This window comes from Drosophila hydei, unplaced genomic scaffold (genome assembly GCF_003285905.1).
Source record: "Drosophila hydei strain 15085-1641.00,03,60 unplaced genomic scaffold, DhydRS2 tig00008119-arrow-pilon, whole genome shotgun sequence".
Lineage (NCBI taxonomy): Eukaryota > Metazoa > Arthropoda > Insecta > Diptera > Drosophilidae > Drosophila > Drosophila hydei.
Window position 1 is genome coordinate 904,544 of NW_022045830.1, and position 26,225 is coordinate 930,768.

Consider the following 26,225-nt stretch of genomic DNA (forward strand, 5'->3'; position numbering starts at 1 on the left):
ATGAAGGGCAATTAATGAAGGCAAAATATATGCACTCCAGCTGAGAATACAGCAACTGTAAATTGAGTTATCGCGGCTCTCTTTGCTCTGCACAACAAATTTTGATGCCTGGCAGAGGGAATTTTAATTGAATCAGGAAATTTAAAGGGAAATTGTTATAAATGAAAAAAAAAAACATTAAGACGGAAATTTGTTATTTTATATTAAGCACTGTATTTACCTATTTAAATACCAATACAGATAATCATCGTCCATTTTTGTTACCCTGCGGTCATCATATGTGCGAATTCTGCATTTCGAAACATTGCCAGCAAGCGGACTTCAAGTGCGCCGTGTGCTTCAGCTCAGCATTGCCCAGCTTTATTGCAAAGGAGCTCAATGGCAAAAGTATTGGCAACATAAGTGACTACTACGAGCTGAACTATCACGTGTTGGGCGAAACAAATAGTCTGGATTATGGTAACCGCTATTCGCTGGAGGAGTCGTTGCTCTGCCTCCCGACACTAAGCGAGATCGTGCTGGAGACCAAATGCAGCGAGTGCGGCCACAGAGTAGCCAGTGGCGAATGCAAGCAGTGTAATGCTTTCTATTGCAAGCGCTGCTTCGAAACGGTACATCATTACAGTCGCGTCCTCAAGACGCACATCTTTCAGACGCTCGACGATAAGCAGCGCACTGGCAGTGACGTCGATCTTCGCATAGGCAATGACATCTTTCGCATGCCCGTCCAGCTGATGTGCAATGTGCACAATGTACCGGCAACCATCTTCTGCACCTCGTGCAGGCGCAACAGCTGCGAGGCGTGCGCCATTAGGCATCATGCCAATCATGTTACCTACACAGTGAGCGAAATGGTGAGCAAATGTAAAGATATGCTTAAAAGTAGTTTTTTCTTGTGTCTATAATGCTGTAGTCTCATAAATTAGATTCCTTGACTATTAGTACAATAAATGTTAGTTTATCAAATAATTTGTATATAAATAGAGCTCAACTTGTATGCCTGGCGTTACATATAAACTTAATTTTAAGCTTGCTTAAGTTGGCTAGTTAACTAGCTTAACTTTCAACTAGAGCCTTTTGTTGTCCTACAGTAACTTGATCTATTAGGCATTATTATATTATTATGAAAAACAGTTTCACCTATGCATGTGGAACATAGGTGAAAATGACTACAAATAATGCAAATTGTGGCCTATTTGTTTGATCAGTGCCGAAGTAGTTCATAAATGCTATTAAAATAACTTGAATGCCCTACTCATTTCACTAATCAATATCCATTTGTAGAATCATCGTTATGTAACCGAAATTCCATCTTCGATAAGTTCCATTGACGCGGCTCTCATGCAAATCAAAAATGCTCAGTTGGTGAGTGAATATGAAGTCAATTTACAGTTAACTTAATACTTTGCATTTATTATAATTAATCTTATATTTAATTGCTTTCTAGTATATAGTATATAGATAGTTATTGTTGCATTTAAAGTTAGCTATTTACAGTAGTCGCTCGCTATGAATAATTTAAAGGGCGTATGCCATCAACAGACGAACAAGTACAAGAACTCTCATTAGAAATATGGCAAGCATTCTCTCAGCCACAGGCTTATTGCTTTCTCATTCCCTCTGTCTCTCTTTGTCTCACTTCCTCGCCTGCTCCACGGGCATTAGGTGTCCAGTTGAGCCATCGGTTTTAATCTCAATCACCTCCAGCTTCTCGACGCTCACTTTCGTCGTCTCGCGCCGCTTTTGCCCGGCAGCCGAATTTGTGTCCCGCAAATTTTGCAGCTTGTCCTCCAGCTCCTCGCTGCCCTCTGGTGAGTCGTCGCCCACCAGTTCAGGCTCCAAAGTCAGCTCAGGATCGTTAGCTAGCGTTGGCAGCGATTCGAACTCCTCTGGCAGCTCTGGTTCCGGCGTAGATGAAACTACTATGGGCCGATGTCCCAGGGTTTGGGAGTCTTGCAATGTTGTTGTTGTTGTTGTTGTAATTGGAGCCATTATCGTGGTTGGTGCCTGGCCATAGGTGTCGTAGGTGCCACGCTCCGATATGTCGTCAATCTCATCGTCGATGAGCAGATTACGTTCCGAGCTCTGCTCGTAGACCTGTGCATTGATGCCACTGCCATGCGTGGGCGACAGCTTATGGTTCTTAGGCAAAGTGGGCGTGGATGCCTCAGCTGGAGCAGCGGGCTTTTCGGCTTGCTGATCGGCCTTACGTTGCTTTTCCAGACGCATTTTCTCTTCCATTTCCTGGAACTTCATGGCCAAGTATCTGAAATGTCAGTGAAAAAGTTCGTTAATTGATTTACTTTCAATTGATTATGCGTTGCATTTACTTATCCACAATGGGTCCGTTGTAATCCTCGGGGAATTTCGGATTGAAGGGCAGTATGTATTTGTAGAGCCGCTCATTCAACACATACAATTGCGAGGTCGTCGAGCACTTCACATTGAACCACCAGTCACAGGTCAGCGCAATCTGGAAATTATCAATTTTGGTTAAGCTTCTTTGACTGAGGAAATTTTGTTTTTGTGTACCTGACTGAAGATGGTGCCATTGGGGCATAGGAACGAGGCTTTGCCGCCGTTGAGATCACAGTAGTGCCACACCTGGCAATTGGTCTCCGGATCACCGAAGAAGCCCTTGTAACGCTGCTGCGTGCACTCGAAGCTGGTCTTCGGAATCTCCGCATAGTTCGGATAATCAATGCCAGCTCGACCTGTGCTGGGTCCCGGATGTTTATCTATAAAAAAGTCAATTGATAGACAATGTTGATATGGAAATCGAGCAAACTGAATTCCTTGCTCTGCTGGAAGGCAACTCACTTGGGCCCTTTTGATGCAGCAGATTCGCATCGACGTGTCCAGCAGTTTTGGCTGGCGCTTGCTGCACCTCCTCACTGCCCGTGCTGTAGTCGTAGTCGGGATTGTTGCTGCTGCTGGGCTTGGCCTCATGATGCTGCGGCGGATTGGGCACAATTGTTTGGGTCTGTTTTAGGTTCTGTAGAATGCGTATGAGCGTCTTGATGGAGTTGTCTATGTTGTCCGGGGTGAGGGTGTGCGGCAAATGATTGCTCGCCTGCAGCTTGTGGAGAATCTCGGCCAGCGACGAGGTGCGTATGTCCGGCAGCTGATCAACATCGTTCGGCGCGAGCACCTGGCTTGGTCTACGCTCTTGTGCATATTTGTGTATGGGCTTCAGCTTAACGGGCGGCGGTGCTTGGGGCTGCTCGCTGTGGACAGCTGATGTTGGGGGCTTACTAGTCACGTAGACGTACTTGGGCGTTATCTTGACAGTCTCGCTGGGCGTGGGTGGACTGATGTAGACGGGTCGTCGTGTTGCTTGATAATTGTGCACAGGCGTCACAGGCTGTAGGCGCAGCGTGGGTTGCTGTTTGTACAGATGAGGCCTACGGGTGGGTGGTGACAAGTCATGAAGACGCGGTGACTGGGAATGATCTGTGTACGGAGCTGTGGTGGTAACCAGGATGTAGGCATGTGATTGTTGTGGTTGTTGTTGCTGCTGTTGCTGCTGATGTTGCTGCTGCTGCTGCTGTTGTTCCTCGTCCAGCGATTGTCGTGGACCATCGATGAGGTAATCGATAAAGTGTGGCGGTGCGGGTGAGCTAAGGAAATATGACAGAGCGTATTATAAATAGTAAACAGAAGTCAACTAGAAGCAACTGAGAACCCAAGCATATGTTGAGGAGTGTTTATGCGGCCTGTGTGGTGTGGACTTACCCGAGCAGCGTGTCCTTTGGCTGCTCATGCAGTGGACCCATGAGGGCGCGCAGGGGTATATGCAGCACCTGTTGCTGTTGCTGTCCCGACTGAGTTGCCTCCGGACGTCCGAATGGCCCATTGTAATTGTGTAATTGACTGTGGTGTGATGGTGGTGATGGTGGTTGTGGTGGTGGCTCGGCCGTTGGAGTATGTGTGTGTGGACTGTGCGGATGTTTGCCCGCCTTCGTATTGCTTTGCTCAGGCTGTTGTTGATGGATATGATGTGGATGCTGTGGATGGTGATGAAGTAAGCGTCCCTGTTGTTGCTGCTGAATCTGTTGATTCATGCGCTCCTGCAAATAGAGCACGTACTTTTCCTGCGGCGTCAACGGCAGGTGCTCCTGCGGCAGGTGCTGTGGCTGCCGTTGTTGCAGCTGTTCCGGCGACATGTTGTAGTAACTCTCGTATTTGCTTACGTGTCCATAGGCCGGCGACTTTTGATGGACTATCAATGCGGTTTTTGTGGATTTCGATGAGGTGGAGCTGGCTGTGGCAGATGTCTCAACGGCTGGCTCATTGTACACGCTATAGCCAACGCTGCGGGGCACATGCAAAAGCGTATGAGTAGTGTAAACAGTGAAAGCAATGATTTTTTTAATAGTTTCTTTTATCGTATTAAAGTCACGTTTAGCTGTCAGAGGAACTATCGAACAACAAAGTTCTGGGGATGAATATTTTTTGTTCTCTAAGTTTTACCGATAAGGTTTCGCATATTGAGTTTCTGCTCAGACTTTCAAGATATCTGCATCAAACTGCAGCAGAAGCAGCTTCGCTAGTCTCTTATGCCAACTAGCTTCATCATCATCATCAGTTACTCATTGAAACACTCAAAGTTATCTAACTACAAATGTCTACTCTCACGACATATTTCACTGTATCAATATTGCGGTTAGGGTGTAATTGAAGGGGCTGTAAAAATAGCTGCTAAGCGACTGACCTGTAGCATTTATATATATATATATATACATATATATATCTACCTACATATATATATATACGTATGCATATTGTATTTGGGCGGGTTTGCCCGCGGTTGTTTATGACATGATTTTGCAATTTGTGAACATTACGAGATGAACACGAGGCGTTCATCAATGCGCGCCCATTGGATGCCCCTTTGGGGGCGCCTCGTGGTGTACAGCAAACAGCTTCTTACGTCAGCCAAACGAATGTCGTCAGAGACGTTGCCAGAAGATGAGACAGAGAAAGAGAGAGAGAGAGTGAGAGAGAACAGCAGCAACGGAATCAGTTGCACTAGCAGCCGTTGCAGAGGTTGAGGCAATGCATTAAATGCAATTGAATTCTATGCCCAAGGGCGTTGCATGCAACCTGTGTTGCCGTGTCACTGCTCTTTCAACAGCTCTGCCCGGTGCTGCTCAAGCACAGCCCGCCTCGGCCAGCTTTAATTTACCATTTTAATTATTTAAAATGTCTCAACTATGTCAAACAGCTCAATGTTTGTAAACAATGCTGTGCGAGCATAGGAAGTGTGAAGCAGAGATTTTTGCAACGAATTTAATTATCTAGAAAATGAAAAAGAAAAAGGCCAACTATAAAGTGAATAAATATTTTATAAGTTGAACAAAAATATTAATTCTTCTGGCACTACATAATATAAAATTGAAAATTATTAGAAACGAAAGTTTTAGACTTTGCTTCCTTTTTTGATAAATTGTGAAATAAAATTTCATATTTTAAACTGGAATTAAAATTATTTTAAATATTTGAAATTTGTTGCCGTATCTAGCTTAGATGCATTCATAGCGAGCAATAGTGCTTATAGTGGTTGTGATATTTCCAAAGATTTTCAAATTATTTAATAGATATTGATAAACATTATACATTCATAGATATAAATATTTTTGTATGTGGTATATATCTATATTAATAATAACATATATATTTGATACATTGCATCAATATAAAAAAAAAATCTTTTTAATACTGATTGGCTAAAAAAAAATATTTAAAAATTTTTAAAATTTAAAATTAAAAAATTTTTTTTGTAATTATTTTTATAGAAGTGTTTGGATTTTTAAAAGTTATATCAAATTGCATATCCCTAATAGGGACGCTTTAAACTTTGTTTAATTTTATTATATTTGAATTTAAATTTTAAGAAATCTAGCCACGATCGGATCTATTTGCTATAGGTACAGTAGAACTAACTTATTTTTGTCTCTGTTCAAAACTAGACATAGGGTATATTACAGTCGAGTGACTTTAGTTTTTGTTTAGCTTTTTCCTTTCAAATTCTTGATGAAATGGGTGCAACATTTATATGCAACATGCAATTGCAAATGCAACTGCAACAATGCCTGGTATTGAATAAACGTGTGACTAGGTGGGTGTGTGTGACTAGATGTATGTGTGTGTGGGTGTGTGTGAGAAACCACCACAAAAAATTCTAAGCGCAATACGCTACAGTAGATATTGTATCTAACAGATGCAACGCTGCAAATGTTAGCAAGCCACTAGCAGATACATTTTGTATCTTATAGATACAATATGAAATCTTACCTTGGATTCGATTGTACCGCCTTCTCTGCTGACTGCTGCTGCTGTTCCTCCTGTGACTGCGACTCCGGCATTGGCGAGACTCCGCCTATGGCGGGCACATCGCCGGCATAATCCGTAACAATTTGTGTTTGATGCGCATTTTTATGGTAGACAATTTCAGATGGCGGCTGCTTTTTGTTGTAATTGATTGTATTGCCGTTATGCAGCTCGTTGTTATTGTTGCTGTTCGACTTGCTCAGCGGTGTATAAATAATGGGTATAAAGTGTCCCGGCAGCGTGTTATGCGCTGTAAACGGCGTTAAATTGACTTTTGATTGTTTGCCACGTTGTCGCTGAAACTGCAGCTGCAGTTGCGGTGCCGGTGGCAGCAACTCGTACTGTTGCTGCTGGTCCTGCTGCGGCTGGCGCTGATGCTGTGCCTGCTCCTGCTGCGTCAGCGGCGGAAAGTGCTGCACCGTCTTGTGCTGTGTATGTAATATATTATGAGGAGGATGATGATCATTTGCACGATTATATTCGACTTTATTTATGCCGCAATCATATTTATTTTTTGCTTTTGTGTACTTGCCTTTTGTGTGGCGCTCAATGGCTTGTAGGCAATAAATGTGGCGCCTTGCCCTGACGGCTCCTTGCCCTTCACAGGTGGCACTGGTCCATGCGGCACCGCCAACGTGTGATACACATCGGCTGCATTGGACTGATAATGCGGCTGCTGTTGTGGATGCGACTGCGGCATGTAGGCCACGGGAACGGGTATGCGACTGGGTGGTGGGCCTGGCGCTGGCGCCAACAGCTGTGAGCCACCGGCGGCTGAGGCATGCTTCACAGCATATTGCTGATTGATGGGCAGCTCCGGTGCTGGCAAATAGAATGCCATATAGGGAATCAAGCGACGATTACGCTCCGAGGCGCTTAGCTCGGCATCTGCAACGACGTCGCTGTCGTTGTGCTTGCCATCGGCGTTGGCATGTGGCAGCTGCAAAAGGCAAAAAACTGCAAAGAGATGTGACAATTTGTAGTTTTTCTTACATAAATCTCATCGAATTGGATAGCTTATCTAATGCAGGTAGTGCGAGTCGAAAAGTGTCTTGTAATAAAATTTCGCTCTCGTTACAGTCATTTTAATTTTTATTTTGGCTATGTACTCTGCTCTAGACTTGAATATCTACTTATAGATCATCTTAATATTATATCAAGAGTTTGTTTGCGACTAACAGATCACCATTTTAGACTTCGAACTTAACATCACAACTTCAAAACTTTAATAAAAATAGTAAAATAAATTGAAATAATTAAAATGAAACTAGCTATAGCTATGCCTGAAGTTGGACAATTTATTATTGTTAAAAAAAATACTTTTTTTTTCAAGGAAACTTCTTGAATATTCAGTTAAATATTCAATATGAATATATATATTTATTAAAATAAGCAATTTCTGACATAAAAAAGCATTTAATTTATAATAGTAAAAATCAGATGTGAGAGAGAGTAAAAAAGTAGAGAGTAGAGAGTAAAAGAGTAAAAAAGAGAGTGACAGTGAGAGAGAGAGAAAGTGAGAGTGTAAAAGAGTGAGCAAGAGAGTGACAGTAAGAGAGTGAGCAAGAGAGTGCGAGAGTCTTAGAAAAAGAGTAAGGGGGAGAGAGAGAGCGAGAACCAGGTAGAGAGTTAGAGAAACAAAGTTGCGACAAATGTTGTTTAACCCACTAATGCCCAGTACCGTCAACGAAAATTGCTCCAAAAAATTAAAAAAAAAAAAAAAAAAACAAAAATTAGAAAAAGATTAGAGAAATTTACTAGATGTTATCATGTGTTTAAAAACGCATTTCAAAATCAATTAGTCTAAAATGATGAGCATTTGTTGATAAAATCGGATTACTTTGGAGAATTGTAAGCTTAAGAAGAAGTCCCTTTTTTCCTATGTATTTTTATTTAAAAAAATATTTTTATTCATTGGGTTGCGATAATACATTGTATTTGAAGTATGAAATGTGAGTGAATGCGAGGTATTTCGCGACTTTATCCTAAATGTAAATTATTCAGTGTGAAAGGTCAAAACACAATTTTTAGCTTTACAATATCATTGCTATGGTTCTTGCTCGCGTTGCAATTGTTGGTGCGGCAGTTGCTCCTTTTGTGGGTGCTCCTTCTCAAGCAGAAGCCAACTGCATTTGAGAATCTCACGCAGAGTCCAACGTGTCTCTGGGTTCGGATCGAGAAGCACAGCAACAGTAGCCTTGGCATGAGGCGTGATTACGTCATGAAACTTACGACGAAACGCATACTTCCTTGATCGCTGATCTTCCAGTAATTTGGTCAGATTTGCATCATCGAACGGCATCTTACCATTTAACATTATAAACAATATGACGCCCAATGACCAGGCATCAGCGAGCTTTGGATCATAGGGCACTCCATAGACGACTTCTGGGGCAGCGTAGGCTGCCGAGCCACAATATGTGTCTGATAACATACGCTTGCCGCCTTTGCTTTGGCAAAAGCAGGCGAAACCAAAATCGGCTAGCTTTATATTGAAATGTTCAGAGAGTAAAATGTTCTCGCACTTAAGATCTCTGTGGGCAATATCAAAGCTGTGTAAGTACTTTAAGGCATTAGCCATCTGATAGAACCAAATTTTGGCCTGTTTCTCCTCAACATAGCCAACCTTTTTGACGTGCGTCAAAAGGTCGCCTCGCTCGGCGAAGCGCATAAAAATAAAGATCTTCGGGCCGCGCTGCAAGATGCTATGAATCTGTATGATGTTCGGATGATCCAGTTTTGTCAATATATCCATTTCGCGGGGAAAGAACTTTTCGACAAAGTCAATGGGCGCCTTTTCCTTATCGATAACCTTGCACGCCAAATTGATAATATGACCAGTCTCATCAGCAAAGCTGGCGTTGATCACCGTCGCGTACGATCCCTCGCCGATTTTGGTGCCGATCTTGTAGCCCTGTTGGGCCAGGGCATGGATGTCTGAGCTTCGAGTGCCCCGCATCTGGGCATTTTCTCCATTGTTGCACATGATTCAATGTTGCCAATGTTGCCTTTTTTGTGTGTTATTTACCAACTGCATGGAGGAGTGGGCGTGGTGAGAGTGAATTAAAAAATGCATTCGAAACATTTACCGTTGCATTGGTTGAGTCGACTAAACTTGAATTTGATGGTACTATTACATAAAATTAACAAAAATTCCTATTTGGTTCCAGAAATTTTGACAAAATAAAAACGTGACAGAACAAGGACAATAACGAACTTAACTTGAATGAAACCAAACTTATCTTGATCAACGAAACCCAGTTGACTTTGGTTGTACAAAATATATACATATAGAAATCGAAATTGCAAAGTCGAGAAGGAATCGAAGCACTTGCGGATATATGACTAATGAATGCTATCAAATTCGTGTATTTGCCATGTGGCACGAATTTTCGACACATAATGCCTATGTTAACTATATCAAATTGTAATCTGATTAGTTTTGTTAGGGATGAATTGACTAAGTGTATTTCCTATGTCAAATGATGATGAATGATGATGATGATGATGATTATAATATCTTATTCAAGAATAGATTGAACTGTGACTAAATAGATTTCCTCGATTAAATCATTTATCAGTTGAGTATTCTTAACTTTACAAGTAACTGACAAAAGGAGGCTTTTCTTATCCCATAAAGTATATATTTTGAACAGCAGTAGCAGTAGAGTGAATCGAATATTCTGGATGCTTTATTTAACTTTAGTTAAAAACCTGAATCAGAAGTTTCTAGAGCAGTCTCATTAGTTGTTTTTATACCCTAAATATATTGCAATTGGGAATATAGGGTATAAATATTTTATAAAAATGTATGTAACAGGCAGCAGCAGGCGTCTCTATAAAGCATTAATAATCTTGGTTAGGACGGACACGTAAGTTGATTTAGCCATGTCTCTCTGTGCATCTGAATGTCTTTATTGCTCATAGTAAAGCAAGTGCTGCAGTCTAAGTATCTGCAAGTCGGGCAGTCTCGACTAAAGCACTGTAACTTGATATGATTTTTCTTTCTAATTTTAATAACGACCATCAAAAGAGAAGTGAAGTGCGCAGCATTCAACGATATCATTAGTGATAAACTTAGCTGTCAGTTGAGGTTAATTAGTTAACATTGTTTTATGTTTGTATTAACACTTCGATTGGCAGAGTTGTTGTATAGAGAAAAGAAAAACTAGAGCATAGTAGACATGGCCAGTTAAAACAAAATTTATGATAATTGCAATTTGAGTTTCAGTTATTTTATTATTTGTCTTTGCTCTTTCACAACGTTTGTAATTTCGTCAAAATTTCTGGATTGGAGGCAATTTTGTCAACTTTATTATAATAGTACCATCAAATTCAAGTTTAGTGAGGGAAATCCAACACAACGGTAAATATAACTGACAATCCAAGAAGCGACTGATATGAACACTCCCACTTAACTAACTCTGCTATGGCCAAAATGTATAGTTGGTACACAAAAAGGATCGTAGGCAAGAATATCGATTGGTAAAGCTCGACATTGCATAAATCATGACCAACTATGGAGGCAGCCGTCAGCTGAGCACACGCAGCTCGGACATCGACGCCCTGGCCCAGCGTGGCTATAATATTGGCCACAAGATTGGCGAGGGCTCCTATGCGACTGTAATCACCGCCGGCTATGCGGATGAAAGCGGTCATGGCGTTAATTTGGCTTGCAAGATCATCGATAAGGCCAAGGCCCCCACCGACTTTGTGCACAAGTTCTTTCCACGCGAACTGGAGATATTGACAAAACTGGATCATCCCAATATCATACAGATACACAGCATTTTGCAACGCGGCCCCAAGATCTTCATATTCATGCGTTACGCCGAAAAGGGTGATCTATTGACGCACATCAAGAAGTCGGGCCCCATCGATGAGAAACAGTCGAAGGTCTGGTTCTTTCAAATGGCGAAAGCTCTCAAGTATCTGCACACCCATGACATTGCCCATCGGGATCTCAAATGCGAGAATATATTGCTATCGAAGCGCCTTAATGTCAAATTAGCCGATTTTGGCTTTGCCAGATATTGCCGAGACGAGACCGGACATCAATTGAAATCGGAAACATATTGCGGGTCTGCCGCTTATGCTGCACCAGAGGTTGTCTGTGGTGTGCCATACGATCCAAAGTTGGCTGACGCTTGGTCGCTGGGCGTTATATTGTTTATAATGATGAACGCCAAGATGCCTTTCGATGATAGCAATCTGACCAAACTGCTCGAGGATCAACGTCGCAAGAAATTTGCCTTCCGTCGCAAGCTACAGGATGTAATATCGCCGCACGCCAAGGCGACGGTGTCTGTGCTGCTGGAACCAGATGCAGCGACTCGCTGGGATCTACGTGAAATACTTAACTGCAGCTGGCTGAGCTCTGTGGAGGACCCGCGTCCGTCGGCCTCCAACTGAATGAAGATATGGTCATATATATACATATATATTTTTTGAATTGGAATCAGAGCATACTCTTAAGTATTCAACAGAAAGTCAGGTGTGAGCTATTCCATTTACGCAACTATGTGATGTACATATGTGTGTGTATATATATGTGTATGTTTTATACTATAACTCTATATATATATATATGTATATGTATCTATACATATTCATAGTTAGTTAAATTGTTAGGTATACCCCCTACACTACTTACACTAAATGAGGAATAAATGAAAAATTGTCAAGCGTTTTGGTGCCTTTTGTTGCTGTTCCTACAGCAGCCACGCCTCCTCATATATTTTGTTCAACTTCAACTAAAACAAAAGTGCATCGAAGCCTGACCCTGACCACAGACGCTGTCATAATCGTTCAAGAAAAACAACTATAAAACTGCATTAACTGAATTTTCTCCCATTTGGTGAAGCGAGACCAAGCCAGGCTAGCCGTAGAGATGGCCCTAAGCTGTTGGCCTTATGTTGACATTCTTTTTATTGAAAAGATTCAGTTTCGAATATTATTTTTTAAGATTTCAAATAAAGTTGCTAAGGAATTAAAATTTAAATCAACCTTTTTTTTTTGATTCAATTACGCAAATTATTGATTTTATTTTTTTGGTATTTGAATGAACCAGTTCAGCAAATTTAGAGTAGCTTAGGTTTTTTACTTGAAATACAAATATCAGCTCAGCTGTTCAATGGTTTATTTGAACTTAAAGTAAGGTCTAAAACGAACTAGTTCAAAAACTCATTTCCATTTCTCTGTAACAGGGAACTTGAACTCTTTAGGAACCAGTTGCAAAAGAGCCATATTCATGGTTCATTTGAACTAGAGGGCTCTTATGCAAGCTGAGTAAATAGTTTAGTTTGTCTTACTATGAATCGAAGCCTGAAAGGAACTGAACCATATTCAATATATGGTATTTGTTCAATTGAGCTAGTTCATAATTTAGGCATTCTGAAATATATTTTCCAAATATTTATCTCTGCTACCTCTTTATTAATTTGAACTTTTGGAACTATCGAGTCAACTAACTGCTCACGGGTACATCTCTAGTGCTCAGCTTATGTTTGGTAGGCAGCCGTGTCCTGGGCGGCATGTGTTGCAAACTTTAACAAACTTGCAATTGGCAGCCATGACAACGGCAACGACAATCTCTAGACGACAGTCGGACAATAAGTGTCCGAAAGTACGAGCCAAATCGGAGCTCTGGGGTAGATAATTTGCATTGGAGCGCGGGCAGTTTAAGTGGCCAAACAGTCTCCTAACATGGCTAGGTCTGGCCTGTTTGGTTCGTGCCACAGCACACGAGCCGTGGCGAGTGTGTGACATGTGGTGCAGAGTGTACACCCACATTCAGCTGCCTGCCAGCCAACTACCTGTATTTGGCCATATTCCAACTTAATTTCTATCAAAATGTTTAGAGCTTGGTCTTTAGAGCCTTTTCTAGTTGTCGGCTTTGTTGTTGTTGCTCTTGTTGCTTCGTTAGCTCTGGGGTTTGTTGCCGTTGTTTTATGTGCCGTGTGCTGTGTTTTTATTTTACGACTCTTTTGTCCAAGTGCTGTGCAGCTGCATGTGTGGCACAACTCGGCTTTTCGTTTAGTTTAAGCATCGCCTGCACACCTGTGCGTATGCGTAATGCAATTTTGAATTAATTAATATGTACATGTGTGCGTGTGTGAGTGCCTGTGGCACTAAAATGTTGTGCATTGGCTCATCTATTTCCCCTCGCTCTCAAGTTGGCTGCTTTCAAATTAATTTGCAGGCAACGTGTTGAGCTCTGTGGATGCATCATCTCTGAAACGCATCTTTGTTGTTATTGCAACGGCTTATTAAACAGTCCTCATATCACCACCTCTCGGACCCAACTCCTGTGCATTGTATTTGTTGAAAGTTGCTTAGCAACTTCCGTTCACTTTTGTCTATCTCATCTTTTTCCAGCTCTTGACAAATCTTTTTTGTTGTCTCCAATTGCGCAGCTCAACAATTGAATGAAATTTCGTTTTCAATTCGATTTGCTTGGCTTGACTGAACAGCTGCTCGGACAATTGAATTTGAATTACCAAAGCGTCTCTTATTAAAATGCAATTAAAGACAAATAGGAAACTGGTTCAAGTCGATGAACGTTAAAACTATCCTTTGCATAGTTATTTCCTGAACGAACCAACTTGATGTATATAAATATTTCATTTATAAGTTCATTTCTTGTTTTTATACTAAATATAATGATCTGTAGCTTCACGCTTCACTCAAATTTTCAATGTAGACGACTTGCACGCGTTTTTGTAGCGATTAAAAACGCGCCCGTTAACGATTGTCCAAAAGGTGCGGCAGGAACATGCAAAATTTAACATATAGTTGGCCAAATGAACTTGCACACACAAAGCTATTTCAATTACACCCACACACACACCCACACGCTCACAAACCCACACACACACATTCAAACAGTGAGTGCTGCAGATTCAATTAGGCGCACAAAACCAAACAAACGAAGTTAGATACAAATGACAAAAAAAGAGGAGAACAAAGTGTAGGTTTGGGACTCCGCCATCGAAATTTGGAGTTTGATATTGTAGCATTTGTGAGCCGTGTTCATTGTTGGCATTTTGCATTTTTGGCCGCGACAAGTTGAGCCGGTTTATGGCTAAAACACATTAAGCGAACCGCATAAAAACATTTTTCGCCGCACAGACCCAACTTCTGCTGCGCTGAAGCGCTCCAATAATGCGAGCACACTCCACGCATCATCATGCCTGGTTGCAGTTCTCACTCCGGCAGATACATATTTGTAGATACAGATACAGCTACACACGCTGTTTGCCAAACACTTTTGCATAACATTTGGCAGTGCATTGCATTCGGCACTTCTTATTTGCTGCGATTTTGATGCAATTTTTGAATACGTCAGGTGCGCAACCATTACCTATTGGCACCCTGTCCCCTTATCCAAATACCCTCCGGGCGCTCATTCTCCCATAGATACAACCTGGTCAGGGTTAATAGGCAAGCGTACTCCGGCCCGCAGGCAAAACATTTCACGCTTTTTCGACATTTCTGGCGCATAATTTGATTAGATTTCGATACGTCGCGCAAATTGTTTTGCCTCGATTTCGACATCAAATAGGTTTGGGCATCGGGCGGGCATTGGCTACCAACTGCATTGAGTGCGAGTTTTTGGGCCTGCTGTTGGCATTTGCGGACAGTTATATGAGCTACACTTGCAGAGCGTATGACATTTTTGGCATAAACTGTGTAACGATTGGGGAAGAGACTTGTTCAATCATATGATATATATTATTAACGATTTTCTGGAGTTATTTCAAGCTATTTTTCAGTACTTCACTGTGTTTCTCTGAAGCTCTAAGAGTTGAGTTTTTTGGCTTATTGTTTCGTATAAACTAAACTTTCCATATTATTTAAGATATGTTTTCTACAACTTTAGTCAAAATAATATTTGATTATGTGCTAAAGTTGATATTGCCTAGGTTCAGCTGCTCTACTATATCGTTTGATTCTCCCATAAATATTCAATTTTATAAACTCTGCTTCAATACTACTCTGCTTCAAAACCCACACAATTTATCATTACCATGTCGTTCACGCTTAAGCCTTGAGATAAAAGTCTTAATCTACTTTAACATATGGCTAAAATACTAACCGCTAAAGCCGCTTATCTTAACTTCAGTGCGCACGTCGTTCACACATTTGCAGCGTATTTAAGTGTCGCCATTTCACTTTCATCACTTTCGAATTTGATTTGATTTTGGCCAATGTTTTGTGGCGTTTTTCGCATGCCTCGCTCGCTCGTCGCTGGCTTCGTTCGCTTTTCACAAATGCAATTAAATGCAAATTTATTGCGTAAATATTTACTTGAGCGTAAATGAATTTTAATTTTGTCATCGCGACGCGATTTGTGTTTTTGGACATTTTTGTGCGGCCAGCCGGAGGGGTCGACGTACACTAAATACCCAAACTTGGCTAACAATTTACCACTGAAAATTATAATAGCCAGACGCCACAGATTTGTCGACATTGTTTTATTTTAGTTTTGTCCATTTATGGCGCAAATTGTGCATTGGCTAAAACTTTACAAACCGTTTCTTCAATTACCAAGCAAGACACCAAGCTGTCCGCCTGCCCCTCTTCAATCCCCTCTGATCTTCAATTCGAATTGCAGCCTTTTGGCCTGTTGCCTGCTGCGCATGCGCCGTGCCATGGCACCCGACTGTCTGCAGGCTAATTACAGTGTCCGTCTAAATGCAATAAGCTTGGCTCACAAAATATTAGCCAGCTTCGAAGTGCGAAAAATTGCGAGCTCAGCTCAGCGCACATAGATTAGTTTAAAGCACAATGCGCCGGGGTCAGCGCGGTTCATTTCAAAAAATTGCAAATCATCATTTACATAAGAGTCTGGCTTGGATCTAAATAGCAGTGTGCCCACAAAATTACATTGTTTAAAGCCTATTAGTAGGCGGCTTATAATACGATATTATCTGAAAGCCAAATTTCAGCTAAAGCTTATGTGGTATGTACCAATAGAAAGTTATATATATATATATATATATATTAGTGAAAGTTGTGTCAACCAAGATTTAGCTGAAGTCTAGTGTATAAATAAAATATAAGATAAATATATATATAATTGAAAATATCAATGAATATATATATATTTAATTTATTTCATAAATACATAATTAATATATGCATAATTAAACCCATTCAAAATTATATTTCAATTCATTATTGAATTTATGAATTGTATATAAGAGACATAAGAATGAGTAATATAAAGAATGTTTGCCATTCCAGAAAGTATAAACTTATGACTTCATATTTTACTTTTCATATTATTTATGTCAATATGGTTTGATTTATGAAATTTTAAAAATAATATTTAATTTAATCTATAGATTTTACATGTGCTAAAATCAAATATTCCAAAATTTCCTAGTTGTTGAAGCATAACAATTTTGAAAGTTATGCTACGTATCCATAGATACTTCGCCCATTTTCAAATCCCAAAGTTTGAGTTTAAGAACTTTTGTGGTTATAGTCATATCATACAGAGGTTTTCCTTAATATCTTATATAAGGACTCATTTACTTTGCAGATAAAGTTTTATAAATAAAACATAAAATAGATTATAGATACATTTTCGCCTCATTAGGTAAAGTTTACTATATGAATCTTTGCCTCTATTAGTTAGATATTGCAATTCGAATTATATTTTGTTTCCTCGCTCAATTATTTTTATTGGTTTATGTATTGCTGTACACGAATTACTATTTATCCAATATACTCTTTTCACATATTTCTTCACAAGTATACAAATAATTGAGCAAAGAGATAGTTAATTATCTAATAATTACAATTGCGGTCTAACCAATTATTATCACAAATTAGTCTAAACAATGCTAAGAATGGAACTAAAATCGATTCGGATTGAACGCAAAATTTTTACTCATATTTATCTAAAGGTCAAGACAGTGAAACCATAAATATATTTTTGAGATTTGCATTTCAATTGTTTAAATATAATTTTAAGAATGCTTTTCACAAATTTATTTGTTTTAATTACCTCACATTTAATAATATATTTGGCTTTCTTATAAAATGTTGTTTCATAAAATAACCGGCTGTGTTCAGACTTGGGTAATTCCTCTACAAAGACCTGTTTGTAATATTGCTAAGAATGAGAACAATTGATTAAGCTAAATAATTCTCAACTGCAGATTCGAAAGTCTCTCTGTCCTTGACTATTTGCTTAACAGAAAAAAACGATCTATAAATAATCATACCAGTTGTCTTGCGATGCGACAAGCATCCGTTTTCAGCTAACTCCATATGTGAGCCAAGTTATACTTTGCACTTGGCTGGCGATTGTTCACATTGTGACCGCTGGTTCAACAATTACACTTTTAGTTAAGTAATGGGAAAAAAGTATAACAAAAAATATGTTCAATTGTGTTGTGCTCGATTTCCACGTTTTCCACAGAAAAAGTGAATGGTTTGATTTTGTTTTTTATTTTCGGATTGTAGCGTTTAGCTACGGTTTGCAAATGTCGCAATGGGCTGTTGTTTCACTGCCTCTCCAGGCCTGCCGAAAGGCTTAGAAGCTGACAGCCGTCCATTAGAGAAACGCAGCTAATCAAATTGCGTTCATCAGAGTCACAAGCAACAGCTGTGGGGCTGTAGCAGAGGGCGAGGCTGCCACGTTGTCAACTTTAGAATTGTACAATTTGTTGTCAATCGCACAGAATAGTGAATGAGTTCAATTTGTTGGAAGTTGGTTCGACTTCCAGTTGTCTGACAGTTACCTGCCTGGCTACCGTTTCTAGCTGACTTATGGCGCTTGTCGCCAGTCGCCTGTTACCTCATTTATCCTCTGTCGATGTAGAGTTTCAACGGGAAATGGGGAATGAAGATATATAGCATACATTAAATATATCCAGATGAATTGATATGATTAATTTTACATGTTGTCTTTGTGTAAGTAGTAACTATGAAAGAGGTACTGGAGGAACCAGTTTAAAGATTATGTGCGACTTATCGATAACTTTCTCGATATTCAGAAATCAACAGAAGTCCTTTTATTAGAATATAAGATAAAACAAGATACTTAATTGATATTGTAAAATTTATAAATACTTTTGCAGACAGTTCTAAACTTTGCTGAAAATCGATAAATCTTCTTAGTCAGATATCGACCATTATTCAGATTTAATATATTTTTGACATAAAGAGTATGTGCAGAGCACGAAACATTTGTTTACCAATGCTCAAATATCTTATTTTCCATAACTCAACCATTTTTTCTAAAAATCGATAAATATCGATTTACCCAAACATATAAAAGCTAGTTGCTTTTTAGCTATAAAGTTATATATGTGTATAAGCTGTTAGAGTGCACTAAATCTTAAATAAATATAGTTTCCATGCATGCAGGGTATCGTCAAGTCTAAAATACTCTTTGCTTATCGTTTCTTATCAGCTTGCGCTAATTGAATGCAAATGAAATGTGGCTTCGTGCATTGCCTTTTGGCCCTTTGTTACACTTTCTGACCGCCGCGGTAAAGCGTTTAAAGCATTTGCATTTTCTTTTAAAGCTGTCTTCATTTGTTCAGATGCATCTCATTATGATGAGTTTTGCATTTCACGGCCAGATGATCTGTAAGTGATAAAACTTCCCAATATTTACATAAGTGCTTCCTGTAAATCTGTTAACAAAATGATTTCCTCAACTACTGAAGTTGTCTGTCATGACTCATGGCTCATGACCAGTTGCTACATTCAATTTGTCTCACACTCGGTTTTCTTACTTGATTTTGGGTGGGTTGACCCGAACGCTTGACCCGCTGCCATGCAGCGCCCACGGGACGTATGAGCAATGGCTAAGCACGATTTGTGTGGCCACCGGCAGACAGTTACTAAGAAAATGTGGCTTAATTTATGAACTAATCCCAGCTATAAATCTAGGCATACAATTACTGTTGTAATATCGATTTGCTGCCACATTCATATAGCTCGGCCTCTGAACTCACTGCAAGCCTTTAATTATATAATCGAAATTTTCCAATGCCATTGAATACTGATTACGAAAATTAAATGTAATTTATTTATTTATTTGTATTTTTTTTTAATTTTATTGTGGCCAAGTAAAAGCAACTGCACATTTAAATGGGATTTTTATCAGTCGAAGCGCAGTCAAGCTAAACAAATTTGAATATAATTTACTTTACAGCCCCAAAAAGCCAAATGGGAAAACATTGCACAAAATGTAAAGGCAACGCTGCAAAACTTCGCTTTATTGCGGCTCTGATCGATTTGTAGCGCGCCACAAAAATCGATCGAAGCAAGAAGAGATCGTCTAGATATTTGTGCAAATGGCTACATCAAGGTCGACCAGCTGCCAGCTGACGGCTGTCCATATTTTGTGGCAGCTCCGGCTCGAGCTGTGGCTGCCGCTGCTGCTGCTGCTAAATATTGTTCACGATCTGAGTGTTTATACCCTCTGTTTATGATACGAATAAGTTTTGAGTATTAACTAAAGTTGTGCAAATCGATGTAAGAGAGGAAAACAGAATTGGCATCGTTTGCTAGTTACTCGTAGACATATGCATTGCATATTATTGATATATATCAGACGAGTTGTTCTTGTCACGTAGAACAGGTCTCTATAAACTAATACTTAGAAACGTATTGCTTTAAAGTCCCATGGATTAACTAGCATGTTAAATCTGTTTACAATTAAGATTGGGTTATATGCGCTATAAAAGCGTTTTTAATAGGTAGTTAGCAGGTTTTAAATGGCTTGAATTTCTACTGTTTAGTAACAATAAAAATTTTAGAGAAGCGATATTCTAACTGCTAGCTAATGTAGGTACATGTTATATTAGGGTACATGCTAATATAGGTACCTAAGAAATAAATCTGAAAATTCATAGATTACAAAATTGTAAATGTTTCAATTTGCATCTTATTGATTTAAGTACAAGGTAAATTAAGGTATATGATAACTAGGGCATACGTACAGGATAGCTGTAGCTGGTATATGCTAACCAAGGTTTAGGTACATGAAGAGTGTAGAAGTAAGTGTTTGTATATTTTCAACTGCTTGAAATTGAACTGCTTTATAGTTTAGGGACATGTTAAACTTGAAATCTAAATAGAGTTTTTATTAAGGTACAAGTTAAATTAGGCTAGTTACTTACTTAATTACTTGATGACTGCAGAAAGCATAATTTGAACTGCTTGGCACTTTAGGTACACGTTAATTTATTGGACATATGTTATGCAGATAAATGTCTATATAGCAGAGGGTAGCTACAGTCGACAGCTCCTATAAAACTTAACTGCACTTTGGGTAATTGAAAAACGTTTTCAGCAAAAAGTCGACTTATGACTTGTTGAGGAACGAGTATTAATTGAAGTCGGAAATTGCTGGGGTCATTTGCCTAATGCAGAGGTTAATTTTGTTCTCATTGGTCTAATGCATTGGCTCTGTCGAGGTCAGTTTCTTTGTCAATTCGCTCACTAAATGGCAATTAATACAAGCCCATTGTTTAGCGGCTGCCTGTCGACAAATCAAAATGCTTAGAATTAATCGTCGATTGTCAAGTCCCAACAATGGGGCTTGTCTGATTGATATACATACTAACTAAGGCAGCAAATGTTGCTAATTAGATCGTCATAGTCACGTTTCCGAGGGGCCAATGAGAAGCACAACTAATAACAAGCGTTGCCAATGTCTCAATCAAAACGTGCCTCGTTCAAGCCAAATATTTATTGTTGCTGCCAAAGCAAACACAAAGATTATAAAACAAGGCGCTGATCTAACCATTTCTTTTCTGGGCGTAACGAACTACGGCTTTCCTAATTAACCCAATTTTTGATTATTTCGGTCTAGTTGCTTATGCTCACAAACTTAACAAACAGAGGCGGAAATTAATAGTTTATTTGTTATTTAATAATGTGGGCCATCTATCACTATGATTTATTAACTTTGTTAACTGTATCTTTCTTTGCGTATTTTACATAATGAAATTTTTTATTAATTATGGATTAACGGGAGTTACGAAATTTTAATTTAATTCGCTGTTTTCCCTAATAAAGCTAAAGTATTATGGAATGTGTTGAAGTTAATAAAGTATTTGTAATAATTAACTAGAACTAGGATAAAATGTTTATCAACTTATCAATCTTAAAACCTTTCGTTACTACAATTACTTGATTTGTATATCATCAATTACTCAAGAAGTTTCTAACATCAAGTTTAATCGATAAATAATTTTATAAATTTCAGTTATCTATATCGAATTAAATAGCAATTTCCTCAATCTGTCAAATGCTTCGTTTGCTACGAAATTGCTTCAAGTATATATCGCGCTTGATAGACTTTTCCGATTGAAATAACATTTTGTGGTTAAAGCTGCCTTCGAGAGGAAACAATTAACAATGAAGTTTAGCTTCAACTTCAAGATTTTGTAGACGCATTTAATTTAATCATTTTAAATTATGAATGCTGCTTACTTAACTGTTAAGTGCGTGTTGTTGCAAATTACAAGTTTGGCTGGGGCGCACTCATTAAGTCGCCGTCTTTAATTATCCCCCGACAAGGTCGGGCGCCGGCCCAGACAACTAACTAACTAGCTGACCCGCACAACAAATTGACCCTGTGCACTTTTAGCGAAAGGTTCAATTGACAATGATGAGAATTTTGGTCAAATTTATAGATACTCTTTCGTTAGGGTTTCATAACTGTGGTGATAGTCGACCCGATAGTCAAACTAGTTTTTCAGTTTATCGTCACAGAAATTTGCATAGATTTGTGTTTGCTGTTGCTTCTGCTGAAGGCCGACTAACTGGATAGCTATAATACAAATAAATATAAACTATTTAAATTTGTTATACATCAACTTGAACTTCTAATGAAAATTCAATGAAAACGTAAGTGAAGAACTTTAGAAATTTTATAATTTTTACTAAATTATGATTAAACTTGACATTTGCAAAATAAATAAAATTTTTACTAATGTTGAATAAATATTTTGTACTAATCTTGGTCAAAATATCGCACTTCGAATGCAAATTCCATTTACTTATAAAATCCCATTTACTTTCAAGAGTACTTCAACTTGTTTGTCGTTTTGTAAGTTTTCGTACTCATTGTCGGACAATTCTCACAATTTAAAAAATGTTTAAAATTATTTTTGAAATCTTTTGCTAATAGCTAGCTGGAAAAAAGTATGTGCCGCACTTTAATTGAAGTTGCATTTAAAAGTTGCTGTTAACTTAAATTCGTGCGGCTTGAGGCCGAGCTTTTTTGGCATTTGCCAAGTTGGCATGTGTCAGACGTTCGCCTACGCGGCTGCTGTCGCCGTTGTTTCTGTTGGCCGTAAATGCCGGCCCTTATTTATGGTCTAGTAAACGCTATTTTGTGGCTTAGAATCTGAGTGCTTAATTGTTTGCTCGAGATCATTGGCTTCAGATTGTGGTTTGGCCTCAAGCCAAATACAAAGCAAAATAAATAAATAAAAAAGATAGTAAAAATGCTCTAGTTCGATGTGCCAGACTAGCAGATGCTCAGCACTCGGCTGATGGCTCAATTATCGATGCATAGATCATGCTTAAGACATGAGACAGAGATCGATGAGTTAGCGATATTGTAGGGTATACAAAAATATGTATGCACACACTAGAGATATTCAACAGGCAGACAATCCGATTTGGCTATATCGACTCAAGGCGCTGTTCAATAATCTATATACTCTGAGTTCGACCCGATCTTCAGCAGTCTGTTACATATATCATACACTGCTGGCTGGGCAGGCCGTTTTCTGGGTATATCAAAAAAGATGCAAATAACAGTGTCGCCATCTTTACGAGCCAATTAATTGATTAACTGTTTTTGCTTTAGGTGTTGAGCGTCTTGTTGGCAAGTTGGCAACTCGCTTGCCAATTTTTTCCACGATTTATTGTCTTTGATTAAGAATCAATACTATCATTGGCTGCTGGCTCGCCTGGGGCTGCCCAAATAAGTAAAAGTTACGCAATCCTTGCCGAAATCATTTATGACTCAGACCTCGCAGCTTATGGCTTTTAAGATATAATTAGCATAAACGAGCTGACCTTCAGCTGCAGTAGCATTTTAGCAAGCATTTATCACAAATACATTTCGTTCAGTTAAACATAATTGTCTTTAATTTATGGAAATGCTAAGAAGAAAAAACAAAACAATTGTTTTAGTTAACTATTATAACCCCCTCCAGAGCGCCGCTATAGTTTCGCCCTAGAGTCTAACCTTAGGGCTCAGACGTGGCACAAGCTTTTAAGCATAAATTAATCTACGGAACGGCTGGCGTCTCGTTGATTTATGAAGAGCCACAGACTCGCAGTGAACCTTGATAACAGCAACAACAATAGCAACTATAAATTAGTTTATGCAATCGATCAATAATCAACTAAACATAGTGAAACAAGATTTTCGCTTGCAACCGTTACAGCTTAAGCTTTATGTTAATTTGTAGATACATTTATGCTATTTCGAACACTTAACATAAAAACAATATCCGAGTTAATTATAGAGCTCATAATTTGATAAATTATATGTAGCAGCCGTGTTAACTAGAACTCTCGAGGCAATTCAATGCCAAATTAAAGGAACTATCAAATTTGCAATGAAAATATAATTATAATATGTGCGATGATTGATTTAAATAAATTAAAAGTTTTAATAACAATTTAATTTACTAATATGTTGCTACTAACAGTATCATTTGCTTTGTCTTATTCTCTGTAGTCCCTGTTCCTGTGTCTCTCTGTGTCTCTCACACTCCCTCGCTCTCCCATATGTCTCTCTTCTCTCCCTCACTTTCTCTCTCGCTTGCTGTTTAAGGGAAATTACAATCGTAAAGGGGAATAACATTGCAAGTTTCCGATCATATATTGAATAGAGTAATCAAAACATAATTGCACGTATAATAAAGTAATAATAATAATAATGGATAATGCTCCTATGGCCTATCATCTTTGAATCGCATCACTGATGTCCGCTTGTTTAATGCATTTGTGAGTGAACAATTTCAATTATGCCTTTGTGCAATTCAATGAACGAGTCGTGGCACGAGTGCGAAGTGAATGGGTTTTTGAGTAGCTGCCATTTGGCGATCGTTCAGTAAACCCGCTGCCACATGTAAGCTGATCTACGACTTGGCAGGTCTTGCGATGTCACATCGGCGTCTCTTTTAACTTTCCCTTTGATTTCGGATCTTGTGTCACTTTGTAGTTAATTAGATAATTAATTAAATCCCTTCTAGGCGTTGTCAACACAGCTAGCACTTTCACAGCTACGGCAATAACAATGAGCAATTATGTCATGTTGTCATCTACGTTTTAACCAGCTCACGGGGCCCTAACGGCTGTAGAGGCCTAAGAGCAGAGTTACGCACGAGCCAAGCGCCTAAGCCTTAAGTGTAATGCTATATATGAAAGCGCCGCGCTTTAAGCCAAATATCACCAACAGCAATAATAATAATAATAACAATAACAATAACAGCAACAACAAAAACAACAGCAACAATGGAATACCTTGCCAAATGCAGCGTTTTGTTTGGGTTACCATTACACATTTTCTGCCCCCCTTAACAAAGCAACTCTCTGCACTGTTTAATAAGCCAAGTTAACAAAAAAAACAAGTAAAAGAGAGAAATAAACATAAGCATGCGCGAATAGAAGATACCCTAAGTTGCAGCACTAGCTGTTGTTAAATTATGTAGCTCTTAGTTTAATATTAACTAGTAAAATGTTTTGGGGCTTAAAGAGAAAAAATAACTTTCTTAAAATGCCTCCTTAACAATAATAAAATGCTTTTATGTGGAATTCTAATATTTCTTGTTAATTTAAGACTAAATCTAGGTATCTATAATAAACGATTTCAAAGAATATTTACAGAAGATACTTAAATATCTTTACCCTCTTTTTTAAGTCTTTCTCTCTGTCAGCGGCTTTTAAGAATATAAAGTTATATGAGTGCATTAAAAGATTATGATAGCTATGAAATCAGACTTGCTTGCGTTTGCCAAGCCTAACATACCCCAAACATATTGCACTTTCAATAGTTAAAGGGTATTTGAGAGCAACAACTATTATATACAAAAGAGTAACTGTATCAAGTGTTGACATTTATTTCGGCTTTATTTGGCCAACGACGCGTCGTCATGTGGTTGCTATTGCCAAAATCAAAAGTACGCCGTGTAATGACTGTAAAGATATTCACACACCTCAGCGGGCGCATAGACATCATCTGCTCATGCAATTGTTGTTAGCCCAGTTTTCAATTGTTGTTGCTGGGTTGCTTAGCGGCGCATGAAATATACATATATACACTTCTATAGCTAGAGTCTATTAATATGCATGTGAACCAATTTGTATTAATTTTAGAAAAATATTCTGGTGTAGTCTGACGCTGATTAATGCGTCATTTCCAGTTATTAGCTTTGCATAACGTTGCCCCAAGATTTTTTGAAATTTATTCTACATTTTTGGCATTACTTTGAAAAACAGCGGCACCCAGAAGTGCCTAAACTGAATCGCATTATACTGTGATATATGTTAACTAGTTATTTTGACCAACTGAAAACGCAGTGGCTTGACATTGGCCACATATCGTCGAGCTTTCACTATTATAAGTGAGTTCACTAAACCCGTTAAGACTAAAACTGGTTTTAATCTTGTCAGTTATCTTACATATTCTATGATATGAACTGTACAGCGTTTTCAATAGTTTCGTTTAGTTCCTACTTATAAATTACTTCAGATAGGCGCCACTCTCAATATGCAAAATATTTTGCAAACTATAAACAAATGTGTGGATTGTGCTAATGAATCGAAAGGCCAGATATATACAAAAGAATCGATACTATCGATAGTATTTCATTAGACATATGCTAGTACTC

The 26,225-nt window shown here is 38.7% G+C and overlaps 4 protein-coding genes across 5 annotated transcripts in view; 2 read left to right on the forward strand and 2 right to left on the reverse strand.

Moving 5' to 3' along the window:
* Nucleotides 1-26,225, forward strand: part of LOC111596682 — a 65,715-nt gene that overhangs the window by 511 nt on the left and 38,979 nt on the right. For both annotated transcript variants that reach the window (XM_023310990.2, XM_023310999.2), the window contains exons 2-3: nt 241-854; nt 1,285-1,365. In XM_023310990.2, coding sequence (XP_023166758.2) covers nt 241-854; nt 1,285-1,365 — 695 coding nt within the window. The remainder of the gene's footprint in view (nt 1-240; nt 855-1,284; nt 1,366-26,225) is intronic.
* LOC111596725 (probable serine/threonine-protein kinase yakA) overlaps nt 1,477-26,225 on the reverse strand; it is a 28,966-nt gene continuing 4,217 nt past the window's right edge. Inside the window, exons 2-8 of the mRNA XM_023311058.2 lie at nt 6,866-7,290; nt 6,298-6,761; nt 3,736-4,314; nt 2,821-3,620; nt 2,533-2,738; nt 2,331-2,473; nt 1,477-2,266 (exon numbers count right to left, since the gene is read on the reverse strand). Of these exons, the coding sequence (XP_023166826.2) occupies nt 1,636-2,266; nt 2,331-2,473; nt 2,533-2,738; nt 2,821-3,620; nt 3,736-4,314; nt 6,298-6,761; nt 6,866-7,290 (3,248 nt within the window). The 3' untranslated portion in view covers nt 1,477-1,635. The remainder of the gene's footprint in view (nt 2,267-2,330; nt 2,474-2,532; nt 2,739-2,820; nt 3,621-3,735; nt 4,315-6,297; nt 6,762-6,865; nt 7,291-26,225) is intronic.
* Nucleotides 8,227-9,563, reverse strand: LOC111596693 (testis-specific serine/threonine-protein kinase 1-like). Its single transcript, XM_023311014.2, has 2 exons — nt 9,423-9,563; nt 8,227-9,364 (listed from the first exon to the last, which is right to left on the reverse strand). Exon 2 carries the CDS (start codon nt 9,317-9,319, stop codon nt 8,381-8,383), a length of 939 nt encoding a protein of 312 aa, XP_023166782.1. The 5' UTR covers nt 9,320-9,364; nt 9,423-9,563; the 3' UTR covers nt 8,227-8,380.
* On the forward strand, nt 10,548-12,252 carry LOC111596703 (testis-specific serine/threonine-protein kinase 1). Its single transcript, XM_023311025.2, has 2 exons — nt 10,548-10,699; nt 10,780-12,252. Exon 2 carries the CDS (start codon nt 10,843-10,845, stop codon nt 11,743-11,745), a length of 903 nt encoding a protein of 300 aa, XP_023166793.1. The 5' UTR covers nt 10,548-10,699; nt 10,780-10,842; the 3' UTR covers nt 11,746-12,252.

Coding starts and splice junctions, on each gene's coding strand:
- LOC111596693 (XM_023311014.2), bottom strand. CDS start 9,319: ATGTGCAACAATGGAGAAAATGCCCAGATGCGGGGCACTCGAAGCTCA.
- LOC111596703 (XM_023311025.2), top strand. CDS start 10,843: ATGACCAACTATGGAGGCAGCCGTCAGCTGAGCACACGCAGCTCGGAC.